General features: G+C 41.4%; 1 protein-coding gene across 11 annotated transcripts in view; it reads left to right on the forward strand.

Annotated features, from left to right (window-relative positions):
- Window positions 1-9,589, forward strand: part of MECOM (MDS1 and EVI1 complex locus) — a 344,893-nt gene extending 335,304 nt beyond the window's left edge. For all 11 annotated transcript variants that reach the window (XM_071752703.1, XM_071752705.1, XM_071752706.1 and 8 more), the window contains 6 exons: window positions 280-357; window positions 2,060-2,229; window positions 3,197-3,341; window positions 6,084-6,320; window positions 6,884-7,070; window positions 8,005-9,589. In XM_071752703.1, coding sequence (XP_071608804.1) covers window positions 280-357; window positions 2,060-2,229; window positions 3,197-3,341; window positions 6,084-6,320; window positions 6,884-7,070; window positions 8,005-8,139 — 952 coding nt within the window. In that variant the 3' untranslated portion in view covers window positions 8,140-9,589. The remainder of the gene's footprint in view (window positions 1-279; window positions 358-2,059; window positions 2,230-3,196; window positions 3,342-6,083; window positions 6,321-6,883; window positions 7,071-8,004) is intronic.
- The last annotated feature ends 12,789 nt before the right edge of the window (window positions 9,590-22,378 follow it).

Here is a 22,378-nt window from a genome sequence, read left to right on the forward strand (position 1 = left end):
CTCAGAAATTTGGAGTGGGCTTTAAACCTGATATGTTTTCAATATATCCCTTGTGTATGCAGAAGAAAAGGCAGTCGGTGCCAGCAGTTCCAGCCCCATTTTTGTCTGTGTGTCTCAATCACATTTGCTGAATGCTTTTATCAAAACGTTGTTACACCAAAGCAATGCCAACAGTTCCATATATTAATGATTGAATTTGAGCTCTGCATCCAGTGCAGCTCAAGTTGGGATGCAGCCACTGAAGGTTGCATTGTCTTATCAAACCTTTTCTTATCACAGATACTGCGGCAAGATTTTCCCGAGGTCTGCAAACCTAACCCGGCACCTGAGGACACACACTGGAGAGCAGCCCTATAGGTACCACAACCTTTTACCTCTCTCTGGGGTGTGATTGAATGACTAAAACAAAGGAAAAAGCTCCAGCAGTTGCTTCTTCAGACTGGTGTCATTGGGTTTGGGTCTCCAAAAGGATTTTTGCACTCGATGTTGATATTCAGAGTTGGAGCTGGGGAGGGTTTTGGTCCTGGTTAGTGAAATTCTTTTGACTCGAGCAGCCACCCAGGCTCCAGCTGGAAGTCCTTGTGGAATAGGTGGCACGTCTCAACCAGTGTTGTTGAAGTGATTTTCAAGAGGACTCACATTTTTCCCTGCAAAAAAAAAATGTTTTCTGTAAGAGGTCAGCGGTGTTATTTCCAGCCTAAAGTTGGGTGCTTTGTTAACCATCTGATGTCTGAAAGGTCCCTGTTATAAAGGCATTATTGTGTTTATTTATTTCCTTCTTAATCTGGATCCTTTCTGAGATCTGCTTAAAAAAACCCTTGGGGTTATTCTCTGTGTTGTTAAGAATATGTAGATGATGCTGTATCCAGGACAGTCACATGTATAGAAGCTTCACCTTATTGAAAGACTAATTTACATCAACTGGAAAAAAAACCAGTTCACGTTCCAGTAAAACAAATGCACCAATTTCTTCATTTTATGAGCTGTAAAGAGCAGAGTAGGCCCATTGTTTGTGACGCAACAATGTTTTTTTGCCTTTAGTCTTTTTGGGAATGAGATTCTTTCATATCTTATTTTATTGAAGAAAGGTCTTGATGCATGTCATACACATCCACCACATAAAAGCCACAAGCAATTAGTAGCATAATGGACGATTTCAGCACTAAAAAGAAAAAAATAGACATCACTGACAGGCATAAGAGAAGCACAGGAAAAGTAAAAGATTGAAAAAACTAAAGTGGTGAAGACTGCTGGATAGTTGCCAGCCAGAGAATTTGGAATAGTTATAGTATGACTTAGTAATGGCTTAAAGAGCAATACAGTAAAGGCTTTGGGGACTCCAAATCACTACAGAGTATGAAAATTGATGCCTCTGGTACCAGAGTGATAGACTAAACTACTCACATTGGCACAGTATTAAAGGTTGGGATTGTTTATTGCTGGTTTTTGCAAGATAACCAAATTTCCTCTGGGATTAGCAATCGAGCAAGCTAATTCCTCAAGAAAAGATTTAATCGCGCAGTATAATTTAGAATAGGAAAAGAAACAGCCCTTTTTTTTACCTTATTTGAGCCTTAGAAGAGATCTGCTTCATGTTTTTTCCAAAAGTGTTTAATTGTATTGTATTGGCAATGCATGAAACAATAGAGTTATTGCTCTCCTGTTTTCAAACTTCCTAACTTTGCATGCAACAGTTTTTAAAACATGGGAATCAATTACCCTGGCTAATTTGATGCCATTAACTCTGAAATATTATGCTTATTCCTAAAGGCAGTATTTAAGCTACTATAAAGCTTAATGTGAATGAAAACTAAAAAACTCAGCGTAGCAGTGATGCCTCCATTCCAAGAACACAGCTCTCCAGTTATTCAGTCAAAACTTATTTTGAGAAGGTTTATTTCAGGCATGGTTTGGCCTCAATAGAAACCGAAGAACTGCTGTTGGGTACTGAGGCTAAGCCCAGAAGGTGCTTCATGTCTCTTAGGACAAATCTTACTTTTCCAGCTACCAACAAATTTTTTTCTAACCACTTGTTTTTGTTTGTTTGTTTGGCTTTTAGATGCAAATACTGTGACAGATCCTTTAGCATATCTTCTAACCTGCAGAGACACGTCCGTAACATCCACAATAAAGAGAAGCCATTCAAGTGTCACTTGTGTGACAGGTGTTTTGGTCAACAAACCAATCTTGACAGACACCTAAAAAAGCATGAGAATGGGAACATGTCTGGTATGTATGTTTTTTTCCTTCCCCATGTGCCCCAGGTACCACCCCCCCTCACGTGCCAGTAGGCACACGCTGCTCTGCGCCATCTGCTTCCGTGAGGGGGCTTTTGGAAAATCTGTTAGTGCCTAAGCTCTGCTGACATGTAAAGTGCTTTGAAAATCCCAGCATCAACTCCACCCCTGTATAACTTAATACCACTGGATGATGGTCTTTCATTTGGTTTTAATTAAGCCAACCATAGCACTTTGAGATCAGACTGGGGAAATTGGTTTAAATCTCATCTCCGCAATCACTCGGCTCTCAATAGGACTCAGATTTAGAGTCTCAGGGGGAATTCTAAAAGACTTTCTTGCCCCCCTCTAAAATGTTCCCACTATTAGCAGCTGAGACTCAGTAGCTATTACAGAGCTGATGATGCCTCCCAAGCCCCAGAGCAGCTCGGGCACTGCACAGCAGCAGGAAAGGCAGTGGCAGGGAGGGGATCTCATCAGTCTGGTTTAGGTATCTGCAGGTTTTTATAAACCCTGCCTGCAGTCTCTGCAGCCTTCACTTTGCTCTGCTGGAAATAACCAGGTATCAACCTGGGTGATTCTGTCAAGGGCTGCTCTGTACTTCAAGCAAATCCAGATGATGAGCAGCTAAAATGAAGTTCTGTTTGCTCACTGGTCTGGCACAGTTATTGACTGGTGGTCACAAGGGAACAGGAGGGACACGATGAAATAGATCCTTGGACACAGCAATTATCAACCATGGGAATGGCACCCAGTGTTCAAGCAGTTGTTTTGGTTGGGAACCACCTTTGCCCATTAATAAGAATACTTCATTTTTAATCACGTTTTACAGCTGAGAGATCATTCTGACCAACTTTTCTGGACCTCACCCATTTTAACCATCATTTCAATTTGATTTAAATGCTTAAATGTAGAAAATGTAAAGAGGCAACAACTGAAGTCTTCTATTTTGGTTTAAGGTACTGCAACATCTTCACCTCACTCAGAACTGGAAAGCACAGGGGCAATCCTAGATGACAAGGAAGACTCTTACTTCACAGAAATTAGGAATTTTATTGGAAACAGCAACCACAACAATCAATCCCCCCGAAACTCAGAGGAGAGGTAAGTTGTGACTGATCTGCCTTCCAAAGGTGGCACTCTTCCTTCTCCAGATTAAACCTGATTTTTCACTTTTGACAATTTATCTTAGCAATCTGGTTCCTTCATTGTTCACCTCAGTGCCTTACAAAAGGAAACTTGTTGATCCTCTCCCCATGATGCATGAGCAGATGTGGGACAGAAGGTTGAGTCTATGCACACATTTCTCCTCATCTATCAAGAACATTCAGTTCCCATCATTGATCTAAGAATGTTGTAAAATTCCCTCATTTTACATTCAGGACAGGACAGGTGAACTGCACCATGTGGCTACAGGTAGAGAGCCTTGTGATTTCAAAGCAATTTAAATGTGAAATTAATAAAGTAGTCTTTACTACTTGGATAGTAGTAAATTCTACTGAATTCTTGGATAATATGAAAGATTGTAACTCTAAGTCCTTTCCCTTAAGTAATTCAATCCCAAGAAGGAACAAAAAGCCCATGAAGCTGTGGGAAGGTGCTGGTATCCTCAATGCTCTAGCATGGGAAAGCCTTTTTCCCACTAAGATTTATTCAGTATCTGGGTGTTTCAGTTCTTCTGAGCTGACAGATGAGAAACCACTCCTTAATATTTTCAGCTAATTAAAATACAGCTAGGCAGAAAAAACTGGAGCAGGGACACACACACACACCAGCTATATGTGTTTCTTTGGGATTGGTGTTGCATTATGCATTATGTGCACTTTGGAGCTGGCATTACATTATCAGCATCCAAAATTTCTTACTGCTGGTGACAAACTTCATTGTCTTCTCAATTTCCAGACACTTTTGTGAAGGGATAAGAATGGTGGACATAACAATTTCCACCAAAGAATTGGATTAACTGATTACATGCATATTCAAATTTCATTCCATCTTGATTGGCAAGAGGGGCTTGGGATTTTTTCCCTTCCACATCTGGTCTCAACATGTCCTCCAGCAGGAAGTCAGCAAAGTGAAAAGGTTGCTGGGTTGTGCAGTGTTTCCTTTCTAAATTTGGCACTTCTGACTGCTCTTGATGGATATTTTATCCCTGGCAAATTGCTGTATTTGAAAGCATAATTAGAGAATCTGTTTTCTTAATCACATGGGTTTTGTTACTTTGGTTGTAGTCCATCTCCTTTTCATTTCTAGCAGCTTCAATTGAGCATAACAGGCAACTTGGCAGCCCAAATGGGGCTCAGCAATTTCTTATTTCTGCCTGTTCAAATCAAAGATGATAAAGAGATATTGCTCTGATTATCTTAGAGAGGAGTGGCTGCTTCAGCTCCCCTGAAGCTGTACAGCCTCAGTTTTTTGGTACTGGGATAGAAACAGAGCATTTCACAGCTTTTTTTTGTTTGTTTGTTTAATGCAAGCTCTAAACTCATGGAAGTCAACTACAGTTTCTTCAGAATACAGATGAAATGCTATTATGTTTAGAAAGTTGATGCTATTGAATATGAAACCAGCTTTTGCTTGTGTACACACCATGAGGAGGAACAGCTCTTACAACAGCCAGTGGAACACTCAAATCCCAAATCTGTTGCTAGGGGCTCATCCTTATCTTGCTCAGACTTTGAGTACATTTGATATTGTCCTGCACAGTTTGAAGCACACGGAGTCTCGAGCAAACTGCCAGTGGACAATAAGGTTTCCATTTTTATAACTGTATTCCTGGAAGAGTAAGGACCTTTTGCACAATGAGAACAATAGATGAATCAAGGTCTCAATGCTACGTAACCCAGCAGAGCACATGAGTGTGTGTGGTTCCACCAAGTTCAGCCCTTCCACACCATTACTGCCTCTGGCCCTGCATTTGTTGGTGTGAATCATGCCCAATTTCTTCTTCTTCTTCTCATTTAATGCATCAGACACGATGCAGCTGGGGATGCTCAGAACCCTAGAGCTGAGGCTGTTAGTAACTGAGCCCCTACTTCAGTCTGGGGATTATGTCCTTGATAAAATCCCGTAGGAAGTAGTTAAGGGAAGTCATTGTCTGAAAGCAAAGGGCAAAGTAATAACAGGGGGTAGACCAAATGGTTTTCCATGTGCGTATTGCTATAATGACTCATTTAATAAGAATAAATGCACTTAAAATGCTCTATGACCTTTCTTTTCATTACTTCTTAGCCTTCAAATCAGTCAATAATGTAGTTCAGCGTGGAGGTAATATTGCAGCCCGCTCTTCAGGTCTTCAGCTGAAGTCCTTTAGGTTCCCCTGTATGTAATCCATATGTTCATTGAAGCAGTGTGGCTTCCAAATGGGTGGTAGTGTACAAAATTAATTATGCATGTAATTTGGACTTTAAAACTCTTGACTGCAGTATTGGGTGTCATTTTTGAAAACGCCGGATCTGATTTGCAGAGTTTCTTGGTCCCTGTGGTTTCTGTTAAAAGGCAATGAGTTGTTTTGCCCAGACTTACACACATGATTGGAAACATGAGATGAAATAATGCATGAAAAAATTTGGAATGGATATCTGCACGTACCTCTGCTTGAACAGTAGTTTTAGCAAGACAGCAGGAAAAGTCCCATGATGATGGTACTGTAACGTCCCACTGATTTTTGAGTGGAATTTTCTCCAATACTGACTAAATGTCTAGAGCTAAACAAGATATAAAATACAGAATTCACTTTATTCTATGGGGACAGATCCTTTTCAGATCTGCCTCCAAGAGCCTGCTGGTGAGAAACCTTCAGAACTGATTTGTGATGATTGCTTGGGTTTCTTTTGGTACTTTCAGAATGAATGGTAGCCACTTTAAGGATGAAAAAGCCATGGTAGCCAGCCAGAACTCGGATTTACTGGATGATGAAGAGGCAGAAGATGAAGTAATGATGGACGAAGAGGACGAAGAGAGTGAAATTGCAGGGAAAGCAGTCAAAGAGCCTGCTCCAAGTGACATGCACGAGGGGACCCCAGAGGAGGATTACGAGGAAACGAGTACTTTGGACATGAACTGCAAAGCTTCCCCTGGCAGGTTGGTTCCTTCCGAGTATTGGTGCAGCCGATACGTGAAATAAAAACAATGAAGCCATAGAGCAGTGCCAGCACCAAACTGCATGTGGTGGGAACCAGTCTGGGGTAGCCAACTTCCCAGTTACAATAGCAACGTGCGTCTGTGTTTGGGTCAATCCCAGCCCTGTTTTCAGTCCTTCATGCACTCTATAGCCCTTAAGAGGAAAAATAGCTGTGCTCGGGGAGCTATTGTCAGGTTCTGGGTGAGACAGGAAATGTTCATGGGAGAGACGTTATCTGCTCCATGGCCCAACTTGAATCTCCTGGAATGGTCCCGTGAAAAGTTCTGGGGACACAGGAGAGGGACAACTTCTCCCTCCCACTGCCCACCCTCTCCTCATTAGGGAAAAAGAAAAAAAATAAGGGGGGGGGCATTTATTTTATTGCAGGATTCTGGTTCCATGGAGCAAAGCATTTTATGAATGTAAAAAAGGAGAAATTGCTCAGATTGGTAAATCTGAGAGGACAAGGGAACAGAGAGAGGATCCTTTAATTGCCATTGAAATTTCTGTGGTGTTTTTGTAGGTATAAAGAGGAGGAGTACAATAAGACTGGACTTTCGGCTTTGGACCATATAAGGCACTTCACAGATAGCCTCAAAATGAGGAAAATGGAAGAAAATCAATACAGTGAAGCTGAATTGGCAGCTTTCAATACTTCCCAGCTGCCAGAGGACCTGAAACAACCGTTGTACAGGAAATCCAAATCCCAGGTAAAAGCTTCTCTCAGTTAAAATATTTTTGTTGCCCAATACCTGAAGGATTAAACTCAGTGTGTGGCAGGCAAAGTCATTTCAGCTTCATCAGACAGGGCTCTGCTCCATGTCCACAAACCTCAGCCAGCCCTGACCTCCCCCTGCCCTCCAACTGTGCCCAGGAGACAAGGCAGGGTGCTCTGCTTCCTAAAATCAGGGGATTTTTTAACTTTTTTTCTATTTTTGTTCCTGTCTTCCACATGCAGAAAGGTCATGATGCAAACTATTCCCATTCTGCTTTTAGTCAGCAAGGGTGGCCCTGCTGATGCTGTGGAGCTCAGCTGCAGGGATGTGACTCAATCTTCTGGCTTTTTTGATATTTTTTTGATAGCATGCAGGAAGTTATCACCTCTAGATCCTCAGCATGTTATTAAAACAGCAGGAACTAAACTGATGTGCCAGTGCTATTTATCGATTGTGTTTTTTTAAAACATTAATTAAAATGGGTCTTTTTAGCCTCATTAAAAGATTCCTGGTTTAAAAACTGCAGAAAATGCCTGTGGAGAAGGTCAGCAAAGGAGACTGTGGTATTTGGTGAAATCCAGGCCCAGCCAAGGGATAATGTGATTCCTCAGGCTCTTGAAAAGAGCCTCTTGTGCCAAGAAGCTGAAGGCAGAGGAGACTCTGGGACCTTGTCTACTCTTAAAGGTTTCTCAGAGCTTCGTGAAGCCAGATGAAAGCAGAAATTGTTATTGCTATTAGCGAGTCAAAAGTGCCAGTGAAAAAGCTGACAGGAGTTTTTACCTAACACGCTGTGATACGTTTTAAAGCAGTTGAGAAGAGCAGCTGCAGCCTAAATGCTGCCCTAACCATGGAAGGGTGGCACAGGTCCAACCTCAGGCACGTGCTGCAGGATCATGACCTCTCTTTCCTTCTTTTTTCCCTCCTCCAGGCGTATGCAATGATGCTCTCTCTCTCTGACAAGGACTCCCTTCACTCCACCTCCCACAATTCTCCCAACATGTGGCACAGTATGGCGAGAGCTGCTGCAGAATCCAGTGCCATCCAATCCATCAGTCACGTATGACAGTGTGAAGTCTTAACCAAGAATTGGGACCAAGTCCAAACCAGTAGCATGGCTCTTTCCTATAGGACTATTTAAAAGACTGCTGAGCAGAATGCCTTATAAATCTGCAGGGTCACTCATTTAAAGTCCGGTGACCTTAAACGGAATAATTTTAAAAAAGAAAAGAAAAAAAAAAAAAAAAGAAAGAAACTATTTATTCTCAATATTTTGTTTTGCACAGCAAAGGCAGCTGCTGACTTCTGGAGGATCAATGCGACTTAAAAAGAAAAAAAAAGAAAAAAAAAAAAAAGGAAAAAAAAAAAAAGGATTATTATTTCAGTGGATTATGTAAACTGGGGCTGGGAAAAAGTGTCTTCCAGTTCACCCGGCTTTGAGGGGCAGGGGCAAAAGGGTTAAGACTGCATTGATACACACATGGGCACTCCTCTAAAGTAGGAACTGAATTGATTTTCTTTTTGTATAAGATAGTTTGACACAGGATTGGGAACAGTTGCTTTTATGTACAAATCTCTTCATTAAAAGCTTTATGCATTTTAGTCCTTCAAGGAAAGAAAATAGTTCTATCAGATGCACAGTATCCATCGTAAATGTAGAAAGAAGTAACAGGGAATATTTTGTTCTCTCCGTAATTCTTTTGCCTTCTCAACTGCATCGTTTATAAAAAAGGAAAAAACAAGGAAAAAAAAAAACAAAGAAAGAAAGAAAAAAAAAAAAAGAACTCTGCGAAACAATACATAAGAGGCTTGTGTATATTGTAAACTATGAATGTTCACTGCTCCAAGAAGCTAAATCATCCAGATAATTCCGTGAAAGCACCGCATTCATCGACAGCACCACTAGAGCAAATCATTGTAAGGAGATTTTAATTTTCGACAATCATGTCACTATTTTGTTGTATTGTTTCCTTTCCCCCCCTACCCTCTAATTTCTTCTTTGTGTTGTGTGTACCATGTATTTATTTGTTGGCAAACGATTGTTTGTTGATTAAAATAGCACTGTTCCTGTAACAAACAGCACTGCTCCAGTCCCCCACTGCGTTGTGATGTAAGGCACCCATGTACGTCAAAAAAAAAAAAAGTGAAAAAAAGTGAGGTGAACTGATCTGTGTATATGGGAGTGCAAAACAGTGTTTGAAATTTTCTTACATTCCTCTTTTATTTTATTTTTTGCCTTTTAATGAACTAAATAACTAATAGATGCGACTTAGTTTTGGTTTTGTTTTGGTTTTTTTTTTTTTTTGTAATACAGTAAATTGATTCAATTGTATAAACAGTTATAATTTCCTCATGAAAGCATGATTCTTCTGATTAAAAAAAACTGTACCCAATATTTTATGCTGGTTGTCTGCGAGCTTGTGTGATGTTATGTTCATGTTAATCCTATTTGTAAGATGAAGTGTTCCAAATTTATGTTGAAAAGAAATAAATAAATAACGGAAGGTATTCAGTTATTTTTTTGGGGGTTGTTTTTTGTTTTGGTTTGGTTTTTTTGGCCTTTAGTGAGGGACCAGATTTATTTTTCCTTTTGTTTATAATCTCATTTTGAAATAATCAGCAAGTTGAGGTACTTTCTTTAAATGCTTTGTATAATGTAACTGTTACGCATTTCAGTACATTACTATGGGAGGATCAACTTAAAAAAAAAAATAAAGGACTACAAAACAGAAGGGATCTTTTTTCATTATTGTCTTGATTTTGTTTGGGTAGGGGCAAAAAAAAGAGAAAAATTTAAAATTGCATTTCATCTGCAGTCTGGGAAGTAAAGACTTTTGTCTGTGGGGTCACAAAGATGAGGTAACCAGAGATGGGGCACTCTGAAGCCTCCTGGACTTGGCTGTGCAGTGCAGGACCCAATCCGGAGTCTCTCAATGTACTCTTGGACTGCTTTAAGTATTTTAGGCTTTGAAACACTTGGAAAAAAGAGATATTTCACTTGTTTTATGGGAGGGACTGGTGCAAGGTCACGTTTGAAGGCTTATGTGGAGCCTTGAGCTGGTGGTTTTGGGGACAATGACAGGAAGAGTGGCTTGGCTAGCTAATGGCAAACATTGACTTGCCAAGATGATAAAAATCCATAATTGGCTTCCAACTGCATGAAATAAGCCTTTAAGGGTCTAAAAGGGGGAATAAAGTAAAAAAATTTAATTTGAGCACTCCCTTTGAAATCATGTCCAAAGCCCTGTTTCTTCTGAAGAACCTGCAGAGTGACAGAAGGTGGAATGTCCAACAAAAGCCATTGTTTTCCCAGGAAATGTACATTTTCCTGCTCTCCTCATCATCAGAGAGAAAGACCAAGGGGGGGCCATGGGATGTCCCTACCAGCCAAGCTTGGTCTTTGCAGCTACCACACCTTCATGTTTAAGTGACTCAAAAGAGTGGATGTGTCACATTGTGAAGTCTTTTTGGTATTTTTTTAGTAGGACCAAGGACATGAAGATCTCTCTTAACTTACCAGACCCTTACATTACCTTTCAGAATATCTGTAGGTGTCATTCTTGTCTTCTGCCCTGTGTCACAACCATCCTGTAGCAGCAGGAGCATTGGCAGAGCTGAACCAGCCCCAGCATGGGCTGCCTTGGGTCGATGGGAATCTGAGACCTACAGGAGGGTGGCTTTGATGCAAGAAACCTAAATCACATCTGGGGGAAAAAAATATAAAATAAAAATGGGTCTGTGTGCATGTTCTTGTACTCACTTCATTGGCCTAAGCCAATTGTCAGGTACATGCAGATAATTACATAAATGGACTTTTTTTTTTTTTTTTTTTTTTTTTTTTTTTTTTTTTTTTTTTTTTCTTTTTTTTTTTTACGTTTAAAGTCACTGTGAAACTTGGTTTTAGGTTTCTGCCAAATAAAGAGAACAAATAGATTAATCAAGCTTTATCTGCAAACAACTTTCCAGATCATTTTCTCCTTTAATCTGATGCTGTGACAATTCTTATCAGCTCTGCCCTCACCTGCCTCAGATGAAAGGAGTTTTGGGAGGTGGAGAAAAGGTGGGACAGTTTCTCCTGGGTTTAATTGTCTGGATTATGGTAGCACACTCCAATCCTATAAGTGCCAGGGCAAGTACTTGTTGAGCCAAGCTGTAGGATTAGTTTAACCCGTGGCTAACACCATCTCATCAAACCCCTGGGCTGAGGTGTCTGTTGAGAGCTCTAAATTTCCATCTCAAATGAACTCACCCAGCAGGGTATGGGGTGTGATGAGCAGAGGGGAAACATCTCACAAAGGGACTGGCTGTTCCATGTACCCACCTTGCCAGGACCTTGATTCCCATTGGCCTTCTCAAAAGTAAAGTTGCTCACACAGACAAAACCTGCAAAACAAGCTCAGATTTGATTTGCCAGCTCATCCCCTCAAATAAGTGACAAGAAAACAGAACGATTTGTGTCTTTATGTCATACCCTCCAGGGTGGACCACACAGATACACTTGTCCAGGTGCAAATAGATTGCTAAGTATGGACCAATGTTTCTGGCTTTCTTTACAGTGATTATATTGCTTTATGAGGAAAAAAACAAAACAAAACAAAACAAAAAAAAACCACACAACAATACTTTTTCAGAAATACCCTTCAGCTTATTTCAGCATCATCATCCCCCCCTGCAGTATTTTCCTGTAAATCAACAAATTGCTCCCATGTGATAGAACTGAAGGAGCTCCCATATGAGATGAAGGAGCTGCATGTTATCACCTCAGTTCCTATTTAAAGAAACTAACAAAGCAGCAGCATGACAAGATGTTTAATCAATATTTCACCCTGGCCCATGTCCTTAATACCACTGCTGGTCCAAGTCACTTTTCCCGTGTCAGCCTGGCTGTTCTCCTGCCTTAAGAGCTGCATTTGCAGGGTAAGGGGAGGGCAAATGATAATAAATCCATTTGCAAGGCTGATGTTGGTGCTCAGTGAGTCAGTTTGACCCATTGCTCCATGTGTCTTGAGCTTTAAAACTTTCTGTCAGGTCCCTCTTGCTCAGACATGAGGAGAATTGCTGCAAACTCCTGGATGCTTTCACCTCACTCTGCTCCTGTCCAGATACATTTGTGGGTTTGTTGGTCAGTCATATGATGGTGTGGAAAAGCTTAAAGATGCTTCCAGTAATAATTTAAACAAAACCAAAGCATCCAGCACCAAACAGTAGACCCTTTCTCCACGGCAAGGACCAGGGCTCCAGTTATAAGAAAAATGTCTCTGCAGCCTGGCCAAAACCCTTCTGTTTCCCAACCCATTGAATGGTTTGTAGGTTTGTGAGGGCACCTCAGCTGTGGCTTCCCATGGCCTGATTCATTCCTCTTTTGTTCCAATACAGAAATAATGCCAGCTCTAGGAAAGGCTCAGCTTTCCAACTGAGAGTCACTCGTGGTACATCTTGCAAGACTGAAGTTTTTTTGGGTTGTTTTTTGGGTTTTTTGGGGTTTTTTTGCTTGTTGTTTTTTTTTTCCCCCAAAACAGCCACCTAAATTTTGCTCAGGACATGTTACCTCCTGGGTACGACCATAAACCAAACTAAACAGATCCCTTTGCCACCATGTGCTGGAACAAGAGTGACCTTTTTTTTGATCCAAGATTGTCCATATTTTAATGGCAATTGATGTTATTTATGTCTATAAATCCATTCAGGCAAGCTTGGGGAATATTTTACTATGAAAGGTGTTGTGGAAACATAAAAATAGTCTCATATAACTTGCTGTGGAGGAGCAGCTCTCTGAACAGAGGGTCTGAAAGAAGGCACCTCCAGAAGGCACCCTCCTTTTTCCTGCTTTATTTTAATACTAATTAAATCCAGAAAGGCTCAAGAAATGTGATGAAATGCTACACTTCTAAGAAAAAGTTTTACCCAAGACTCTTAAAGCAGGCCTCCCAGCTTGGGAGGGTCTAGTGGGAGAGGAGGGTTAGTGGTCATTTTGATGCTTAAATTATCAGTAATTAAGAAGTTGATTTTCTGGGATTGAGGAAAATTTTAAACAGCTGCTTTTTTCAGGCCTTTACTCCTCATTTTCATTAGCATGTGCTAAGGCAATCTGGAAAATACACTTAGATCTGTATTATGCTATGTCAAGACCTCAGTGTCTGTACCTTGGGGCAGATACATGTGTGATAGCCCAGGGTAGATGTGCCAGCATGCACATGTGGAAGTGTTCAATTTGTAAGATGATTATAGCCCCCAAACAAGGCCTGCTTGATACCTGTGGCACGTTTCTTTCATGGTAAGAGCAGAAAAGTCTCAAAAATCGTGTCATGTTTCGCATCCCCAGCCAACCCAAACTAGGGAAGTAGCACTTTAATTCCTGGGGAAATCTCTTTCAACAGGCCTGTGTCAGCCCCAATTAAAGTCCTGGGCAGCCCAGCACTAATTGGGTTGAGGTATGCAATGGCCTAACATGGTCATTTTAGCAAAGCAAAGTCCTTCTCCAGGCCTGTGCCCACCCTCAGGCTGGATGGTGTCTCTCTTCCCAAGAGTGATGGGTGGGGAAAGTCTTGCTAGAAAATCACCTTGAACAATTTACCAAGTGGAATGATTCCCCTGAGTAATGGTGAGTAAGACAGCTTGGGGTGCTCAGACAGCATTAAAGTTACCTGCATGGGAGATGAAGGTGGGCATCAGCCTCCTCCACTCTCCTAATGTAGGCCCTGGCTCCTTCAGAGATGTTCTCTCTTCTCTGTAGATCTTTTTCCACTCCCAAAATAGAGGTGTCTTTTTTTCTTGCTTCTGAAATGTGAATACACTAGAACAGAGAAAAAAGAAAAAATGAAGACATGAACTGAGGTCTGGAGATGAATCAAAGCATCCAGCTCCTCCTGGATTTCAGCAAGATTTGTGTGTAAAATCACAGCAATGGACTCAATTTCAGGTCATCCGTGATAAAACAAAAGTGAATCATTAGAGGGCAGATGCTAAAAGTCTTCACTCAAACCTGATTACAAATATTTTAATGATTTAGAGCTTCCAAATTATGGAAGTGGGTGTTGTACTACACCCAGCTCTTTCCTCTGTTGCTGCTAGGCCTGTTGGAAACCCTCCTGATGTGTCTTCTCCTGAATTTATCTGCAGTCTGAGCATGACCAGGGCTCTTCTCCAGCACCCAGCCTCTCCTGGCTCGTGTCTGAAATAACCTTTGCAAAACCCTCAGACCATGTCAAGTCCCTGCATGCTGATGCATGCCCACACTTTTCAGGAGGGGACTCCCAGAGCTGTGAAGTCCCATCAGCTACAATCACAACCTTGTAATAAAAATCTAGCTCAGAAGGATCCCGAGACCCTCTGCTCTGTGAAACCACAAGCCACAAAACACTTTGCAATTCACTGTAACGAAGTAAAGACCTTTATTACATTTAGACTTGATTCCCTGGTACACTTTTTGGAAGCAGTTCTGCTGTTTTTATTACTTAAGAGCTATTAAAACCTTAACCACTGCATGGAGCAGCTCACTCCAGCTTTACACTCATCCATAAAAATTCTGAATGGGAGATCAAGAATTACTTTTTGGACCTAACACCCCATCAGCTGAGGAATGCCAGAATCAGGGCTGGATTTGGCCCTCTCCTGGCTGAGCATACAGACCAGGGGGAGAGATGCTGAAGGCCAGGATCTAACTGGATTTTTCCCAGGTTTTTCTTCGCTGCTTGTAAGGAAAGACAGGAGGTGGGGAGCCATCATGACCTCTCCATCTCTCATAAGTCATAAGCCAAGCTCTGCATTTGCCACTCTCTGTTGGCTTAGGAAGAAGGAAAGTTGGAAAGAAAGCCACTGTGTGAAGGACCAAAGAGAGCAGAAACCAGGGCTGGGGTCAATCCAAATAATGCCACCCAAAAAACAGAAACAAAAACCAACAAAACTCTTGAACCAACCTAAAAATGGGACAGTTCTGGGGGAGAAGCAGCATGCTTGGGCATCAGCAGGATGACAGAGTGGTGCTGGACCAGCTGAGCCACCCCCTGGAAACAAGTGCAAAGCCACAACAGCCTGACATGGTGTGATGGAAATGGCTGCAGAGAAAAACTTCTATAGGGGAATTCTATGTGACTCAAAGCCTCTCATTATTTTCACTTTTTCTTTTTTGTTTTTTTTTTATTGTAGAGATGAAAAATCTGGCTTTCTCAGCTCACTGTTAGTTCCAAAGCATGACTTCCTCCACTCTGCCACTGAATTTTTAATATTTCCTCTTTGGAAAATGTCAGGAGACTCAGCAGGGTGTGGGTTTCTTCTGCACTAACACAGCCCTGGCAGGGGTGAGGTTGGGGCATCTTTGGGCAGCCCTTTGCCCTTGGAAAATACATTCTATCTACTCTCCCAAAAAAAAAAAAAAAAAAAAAGCCTCATAAATTATCCATTTATAATGTTGCTTCGTTTCAGCTGAAACAATGATCCTGGTACATTTTCTTTTCAACTCTGTCTCCCAGTCCAAGTGGCCACCTACTTTGTTGTCCAAATTTCTCGCGCAGTTGGGATCCTACAATGTGTAATCTCAGTAGGGTTATCAGTTATGTCATGCATTCTGCAGCCTCCAATCAGCTTAGTGGGAAACAACATTTTCATTTAATACCAGGAGAAACAGTGGAAGTCAGCGATTGATACCAACACAATGATGGGAAAAAGTGTCCAGAGGTGCTACTCACATAATCTCACTTTACAACATCTTGAAAATTCAATAGAAAGGACTTTGCTAACAATACCAGAATGACATACCACTGATTATTGTTCCTAAAGCTCTTAACAATAAGAAAGCTCTCTAAATATATCTCAACAAAAAACATATAACAGTTTGTTTCTTCTTTTCTTTTTTTTTTTTTTTTTTTTTTTGCAAAGCACATAGTATTAGTCAACAATTGCCGTGTGATGTGAGCCCATTAGGGCTGTTGGCTGGTAATGTTCTGGGAAACGAGCTCTCCAAAGATCTTTTCTTTTTTCTTTTTTAAACATGCCTAACAATTGTATCTTAAAACAATCCTGGAAGCACAAAGTATCTACAAACTGCAAGGACCCACTCAGACTTATTTTCTTAAGACTGAAGAAAGAACTCGCTGCCCTTGCGTTTTATTTCACTCCCCTCAAAATTCAGCTGTGAGAAGTCGTTTTTTTTAGCTCAGAGCAGAAATAAAAAAAACTTTTTAAGGACCAACTGTTTCTTGCTAAGCCTCTGGTCTCCACAGGCTCGGGTCAGTTCTCCAAAGGACATGTGAACGCTTCCCTGCTTCATTTCTCCCCAGCCCAACCTGACTTTAAGAAAGGGTTAAAATGCAATTCAAGAGAACATTGAATACACCAGGACACTTCCCTCAGAAGGAGGTTTGTAGTAGGCATCCTTACTGCTAAATCCACACTTTGGAGGTTGAGTGAGCAACCTCTTAGTAGTCAGTGTCTACTACAGGAGAGCCCTGAGAGTAATTTATTGCTCAGCACCTTCAAAGTCACACCTGCCCTACCAGCACACAAATGAAGCCACAAAAAGGAATAAAATCTTTCCCTGGCTTTGCAGCATCAGCCCCACAGATCCGTGTCATTCCTTCAGTATTGCACACCAGAAAGGTGCTGGGGAAGATTAAATAATAATTTAAATTCCTTTGATACTGTGTACGTTTCACAAGCAAACCAAACCCTCGTACATCACACAAAGCTGCTCTGAGTTTATAGCATGAAAAAGCCAGTGAAAGATCCCAAAAAACCATTAGCTGAAGTAAATGTTGAATCACATTACAGAGTCAACAGCAGAGAGGTTTTGAATGAAATAAATGTGTCACGTTGAGGATACCAAATGAAATATCCACTGGATTTTCTTTTATTACATGCTCCTAATCTCTCTGTTTATTATTGAAGCAGTTAATAAGCAATTCCTAAAACAGATCCAGAAGGTGCCTTTAGCAGCCTGACTGGCAACCCACACCATCAAAATACTTTTTTCCACCAGCCCTTTGCAATCCTAGCTTGATTTCACCTTAAACACTTTATGGAATGATTATTTTTGTTCCCTGAACTCAGGCACTACTTGTATAGCTTCAGATAAGATTGTTTGCCATCGATATAAACAGCATTTACTGGGTACAAGATCTATCAGAAGGAAGAATTCTAAATTCTGAAAACATTTTAGGATGAAGAAATGAGTGGACTGAGAAAACATTAGGGAAAAAATCTGACTCCAGGTCTGGCTGCTTGGCACTGCCTGCCCTGAGGCATCACCACACAGTGTTTGTTATTGTTCATTAATAAACCCAAATTTATCTAGAGAAATAGATCCATTATGTACTCCACTTGGAGCTGGGTTTTTGGGGTTTTTTTTTCCCTTTTCCACTATACACCATGGGAACCCTTCAAAGCACCTTCTGCTGTGGGACCAACCCTCTGGTCACTGCCAGTGGAATATATTTATAGAAACCTTTTTTATTATGTTTTACATATTAAGTATTTATTAGTTTTAAGCAAGATTTTTTTCCTTATCTTTTCCCTGATATTTAAGTAGAGATTTAATTAGCACTATTATTTCACACAGTAACCTGACCAAAGTGTTACCTAAATTAGGAGCTGAAACTCCCAAAAGCAGGACTGGAAATGCTCCTGGATTTGACATGGTTTTTAAACATGCACATTTTGCTGCTTTTCACTCCTCCCTGATTTTATATACTGACAATACTCTTGTATGATTGTCCATGTAGTAAGAAGTATTTATATATAATATTGCATATGATTACTTATACACTTTTGCAATTTGGAGGCAGCCTTTATTGCTCCCCAGAGGGGTGGTGGCAACCACAGGGATTAACCTGGGAATAAGGAGATGCCTTCACCTTACCTGGGGTGAAAGGTGTGGAGGGGTCTCTGTGCCTGTGCCCAGGCAGGGTGTGCAGGGCTCCTGCAGTGGGGTCAGCACAGGCCAACACGTGGTGGAGATGGTGGTGGTGGTGGCTGTTGTTTGGTTTTGAAGTCCAAGTCATAGGAAACTGCTTGAATGGCTGGAGCCAGAGCGTCTCTGCAAGGGGCAGCCAAAAAGAAAAAAAAGCACACAGGGCTTTATGAGTGTTTAATTACTCTGTTGTTTATAAAAAAATGAAAAAAAAAAATTTTTAAAAAGTGTTGTTTTTTGTTTGGTTTTTTTTTAATCCCTATTGAAAGGCTTCATCCCAACAGTACCAGGGAGCAGGGGTGATGTTGCCAGAGGCTCCTCACTGGGTGCCTTTGAGGACCTGGGGCAAAGCTCCAAATTCCCTTTCCAAACCCTTTTGGCTGTGGGGACTTTCCCCCTTCTCCTCCCAAACAGAAAGCTTTCCCCAACCTGGTCTTGGGAGCAAAAACTCTCTCTCCCAAGAGACGGAGCCCTGGATTGGAGCCCTCCTGAGGCTACCAGCACCAAGCTCTCCCTGCAAATCTCTGGAACATATCCAGAGGTGGCAGGAGCAAGGGGATGGGCAGGAGCCCCAGGGATCCCAGTTTTCCTCCAGGCCTCCAACCTATGAGTTGCTCTTACATCTTCAGTGACCACACACATAAACCTGTGCCTCCTGAACTACACAATTCATATGTGATCTGAGGATTTAGAAGCAGAAGATTTTTACCTTTTTTCTTTTCTTTGTTTTTAAATTTTTTAATTTTTTATTTAATCTGGCATATTTGAAAGCACTATCCACGAAACTTCTGCATAAGTGATTTTTCCATTATTTAGTACATTTATGCCTTCCTTTTATAGCTCATCCCAAACCTTACAGTAAAAAAACCAGCACAAGCTCTTTGAAAAAAATAAAGTTAAAACCTTGAGGCTTTTAACTTTTGCTGCCATTCCCTACACGAGCAGCCCAAACGTGCTGGAGGGGCTGCCCCTGCCTCCCCGCAGACCCCCTCCCTGCACTGCTGGGACACACAACCTTTCTTGTCCCTATCGATGTATCTAACATGTGAGAAATAAAGTGTGGAAAACTTCTTTCAGCTGCATTTCACGGGCAGACGCTTTGATCAGCGAGTGCCTGAGTGTTACTCAGCACACAGGAAAATGGGACAACTTAGGTAAAAGAGCCGCCGCTAAATGGCTCTCGACGTTGCCAGCAGTCATTAGGCAGCCTTTGGCTTTGAACAAGAACATCAGAAGCTGGGGGACAAAATCCCCTGTCCCCTGCACCGGGGGGATGTTTCCCGGCTACCGCCTCGATGCTCCCATCCAGGACTCAGCCCCGCAGCATCTCGCCCTCGAAGCAAGCAGCCAAGGTTTAGCTAACCCTGCCTTGCATTCCCGGCTGGGATTTGGTTTAAAGAGCAAAAGGAGAAACAGGGAATCCTGCGAAGGATTTCTCTGGATCTCGTGGGTGATGGGTTTTCCCTCCCAGCCTCCCAGCCCTAATTGCCGGGTGCTCTCTGGTGGCTGCTCGGGGAAGCGCTCCCCGTCCCTCCTGTAGCTCCCACCAGCCCTGCCTTCAAAAAATCCCCCCCCTCAAAAAAAAGGCCCATCGCCAACAGGGAGTAACTCTGGGCCACTGTGAAGCTCCGTGCTGAGCAGCAGATTCAGATTTTTTTTTTTTTTTCTACCTAATTATTGCCTGTAGCCAAGAAACAAGCAGGAGCTAACGCGGGTCTTGCTGGGCAGAAGTTCCACTGATGACCTCTCTGTGCTGGCAGGGAGTTTCTATCCACTAGTTGGTACCTACTGTAGTGATTTTTAAAATTCTCCTCTATCTTTTTTTCCTTTTTTTTTCTTTCTTTTTCTTCCCAGTTCCAAGGATAAGAAACAGAATCTACACTAGTGAGCTAAACGTGAGCCAGACCTGTGCAGTGCAGAAAGGCTGCCTTGATTCATTGCACTTGCATGATTTGGGCTGCAGTAAATTCACTCTCCTGCTACAGTGTGCAGTTTGAGGGTTTATTGAGTCCTGGCACAAACAGAAAGGATCATCAAAGTTTAGATAATTGCAGAGGTTTGGATTTTTTATTTTTTTTTTTTGTCCTGCTGTCATTGCTTTACCAGCTATTGCCTGGCTGCTTGGGAAAGCACAGCCGAAGACCTCTCATACAAAATGAAATATTCAAAAAGCAAATTGTATTCCTTCTTCTATTTCTTCTCCTTGTGGTAGGATTTACTCTCATGTCTGATTCCTTACGGTCTCCAGGAACTTTAGCTTACTTTTATTTCAGCATCCTTTCATTCAGCTTTGTCTCTGAAAAAATGTTACGCAAGATCCCATCTTTTTTTTGTTTAGTTTTTGGTTGGTTGGTTGGGTTTTGTTAGCACCCAGCCTCCTGGCCCCTTTTATTCAGAGATGGAAACCTAACCCCTCATCTTCAGCAGAAGGAGTTTGATTGTGCATTCCTTGACAAAGCTTCCTGTTCCCCTCAGCGGGCACCAGACAGACTGCTGGGACACCTCCATCCCTCCCAACATCCACCATTTATCTTCCTTACTCTCCAACCCCACGTTTCAATTCCCCTAAAAATCACCCGGAGACCATTGGCCATTTCAGGAAAGACAACAGCTCCATTGCAGTCGAAATCTGAGCTCACACATATGGTTGAAGTTAAGCTAAGGTCTTCTTCCCAGAAATGCCTTGTGAAGTTCTTCTCCAGGCAAGCCTTTTCCAGTAAGATAGTGTCTCCCTGCCTGCTATTTTGCTTAGTCTCACTTTCTTTTATCTTCCTTGTCGAACTGAACTGTCGCCATTCACTGCTAGCAGATGTGGTTTGGGACTCCTACATTCTTTTCTGCCTTTATTTCAGTGCTTTCATCACAGCTTCTCTTTCAGCTAGGTGAATCAAAGGCCTTTCCATAGACCAGTCAATGCAAGCTATACATGATGGCTTGTTTTATTTGGCAATCTTCTCCAGCATGTGATTCATTGTCTGCAGGTGATTCATAGTTAGGAAATTACTTCTGAACCCTGCCAGTGCTTGTGGTTGATTAAAGTTCAGAAGTCCCTGTAGTCTGTTCACCAGCGCTTTTTTGTCAACTCAAATATTTGTGTGCAGTAAAGAACAGTAAAAAGTGGATGTGCTATTGACATGAGCAATTTACTTGAAAGTTTGCATCTTTAGAAAGTTCCACCAAAATTTCTCGAACTGGCATGAAACTGTTTCGCAATGTCTGCCTAAATGAATCACATTTTACAAATAAATATCTGTCAAATCGTTCAATTACTCGAGATCCAGTCATTAAGCAATAAAATAAAGCAGTAAATAGGAGACATCTGCTGAAAAGTGCTACAGAAACATAAGCATCTTTCTCAAGTTACCTCCTTTGCATTTTGGGATAATGATTCACCAAAGAATGTCTTACCCAAGGCAATCAAACGTCAGAAAATTGTCCCCCACAAAACAAGACTGGCATTGCATGGTTACTTACCCAAAGCAAATACAGCTTGATGTCTCAGTGGAGGCTCCCTCAGAACAAAGAGGAGACACATCAGCTGAACTGCTGCAGCATTATTAGGTGAGATCAGATGGTTCAGGATATTGAAACCTTGAAAAAAAAAAGAGTATTGGAAGTCATTGCTTCTGAGCTTGAATTAATTTTATTTATTTAAAATTAATTAAGATGTAAATGTTGCCTTTCCTGTGAAAGATGATATTTCCCATAGTGGCCAAGAGACAACCCAACTTTTTCTTTACATCAGAGGTGTTTTAAATCAGAGGTGCTTACAGGAATAACATTAAAACTCCTCATAAACCATCAAAGGATTTAAACACTCTAAGGATCACCTGGTCAATCCCATTGCATCAGTAGCTGAATCAAAGAGGAAAAAATATCAGCTCATTTTGGTCAGACACATCTCTGCAGTAGGACTGCCACTCTCCCCTGAAAGGTTGAGGTGCTATTTGGCAGCATTCATCCACAGTGTTGCCCCAGAAAATGGTATTTCCAAGAATATAAATTAATTGAAATATCTTTTGGAAAGACACTCAGATAACAAAAAATTTAAGAGCTGTAGCCTCTTCCTTCTTCTTTCAGGCTTCATCTTGGGTTGCTTCATCTAGAGTGTCAGTTTGCAGAGCAGGGTTTGATTCATATTTCTTTGAAAAAGAAAATATTTTTAAAACTTATCTTGATAGTTATAGAATTTCCTTTGAAAGATACATTTTTTCCTGCCAAAAGATTCTTACAATGTTGGAGTAGCACTTCAAAAACGGTAAAGCTGGAATGACACTTGCATATTTTCCTGGTAATGGAGCATAGTAAAAACAGAAATGGAAAGAATCCTCAAGCATCCAAAGCTGCATTATCACTGAAGTATCAGCTGCTTTCAGACCTTTCCCTGTGCAACATTTCAGCA

This window comes from Heliangelus exortis, chromosome 9 (genome assembly GCF_036169615.1).
Source record: "Heliangelus exortis chromosome 9, bHelExo1.hap1, whole genome shotgun sequence".
Taxonomy (NCBI): Eukaryota; Metazoa; Chordata; class Aves; order Apodiformes; family Trochilidae; genus Heliangelus; species Heliangelus exortis.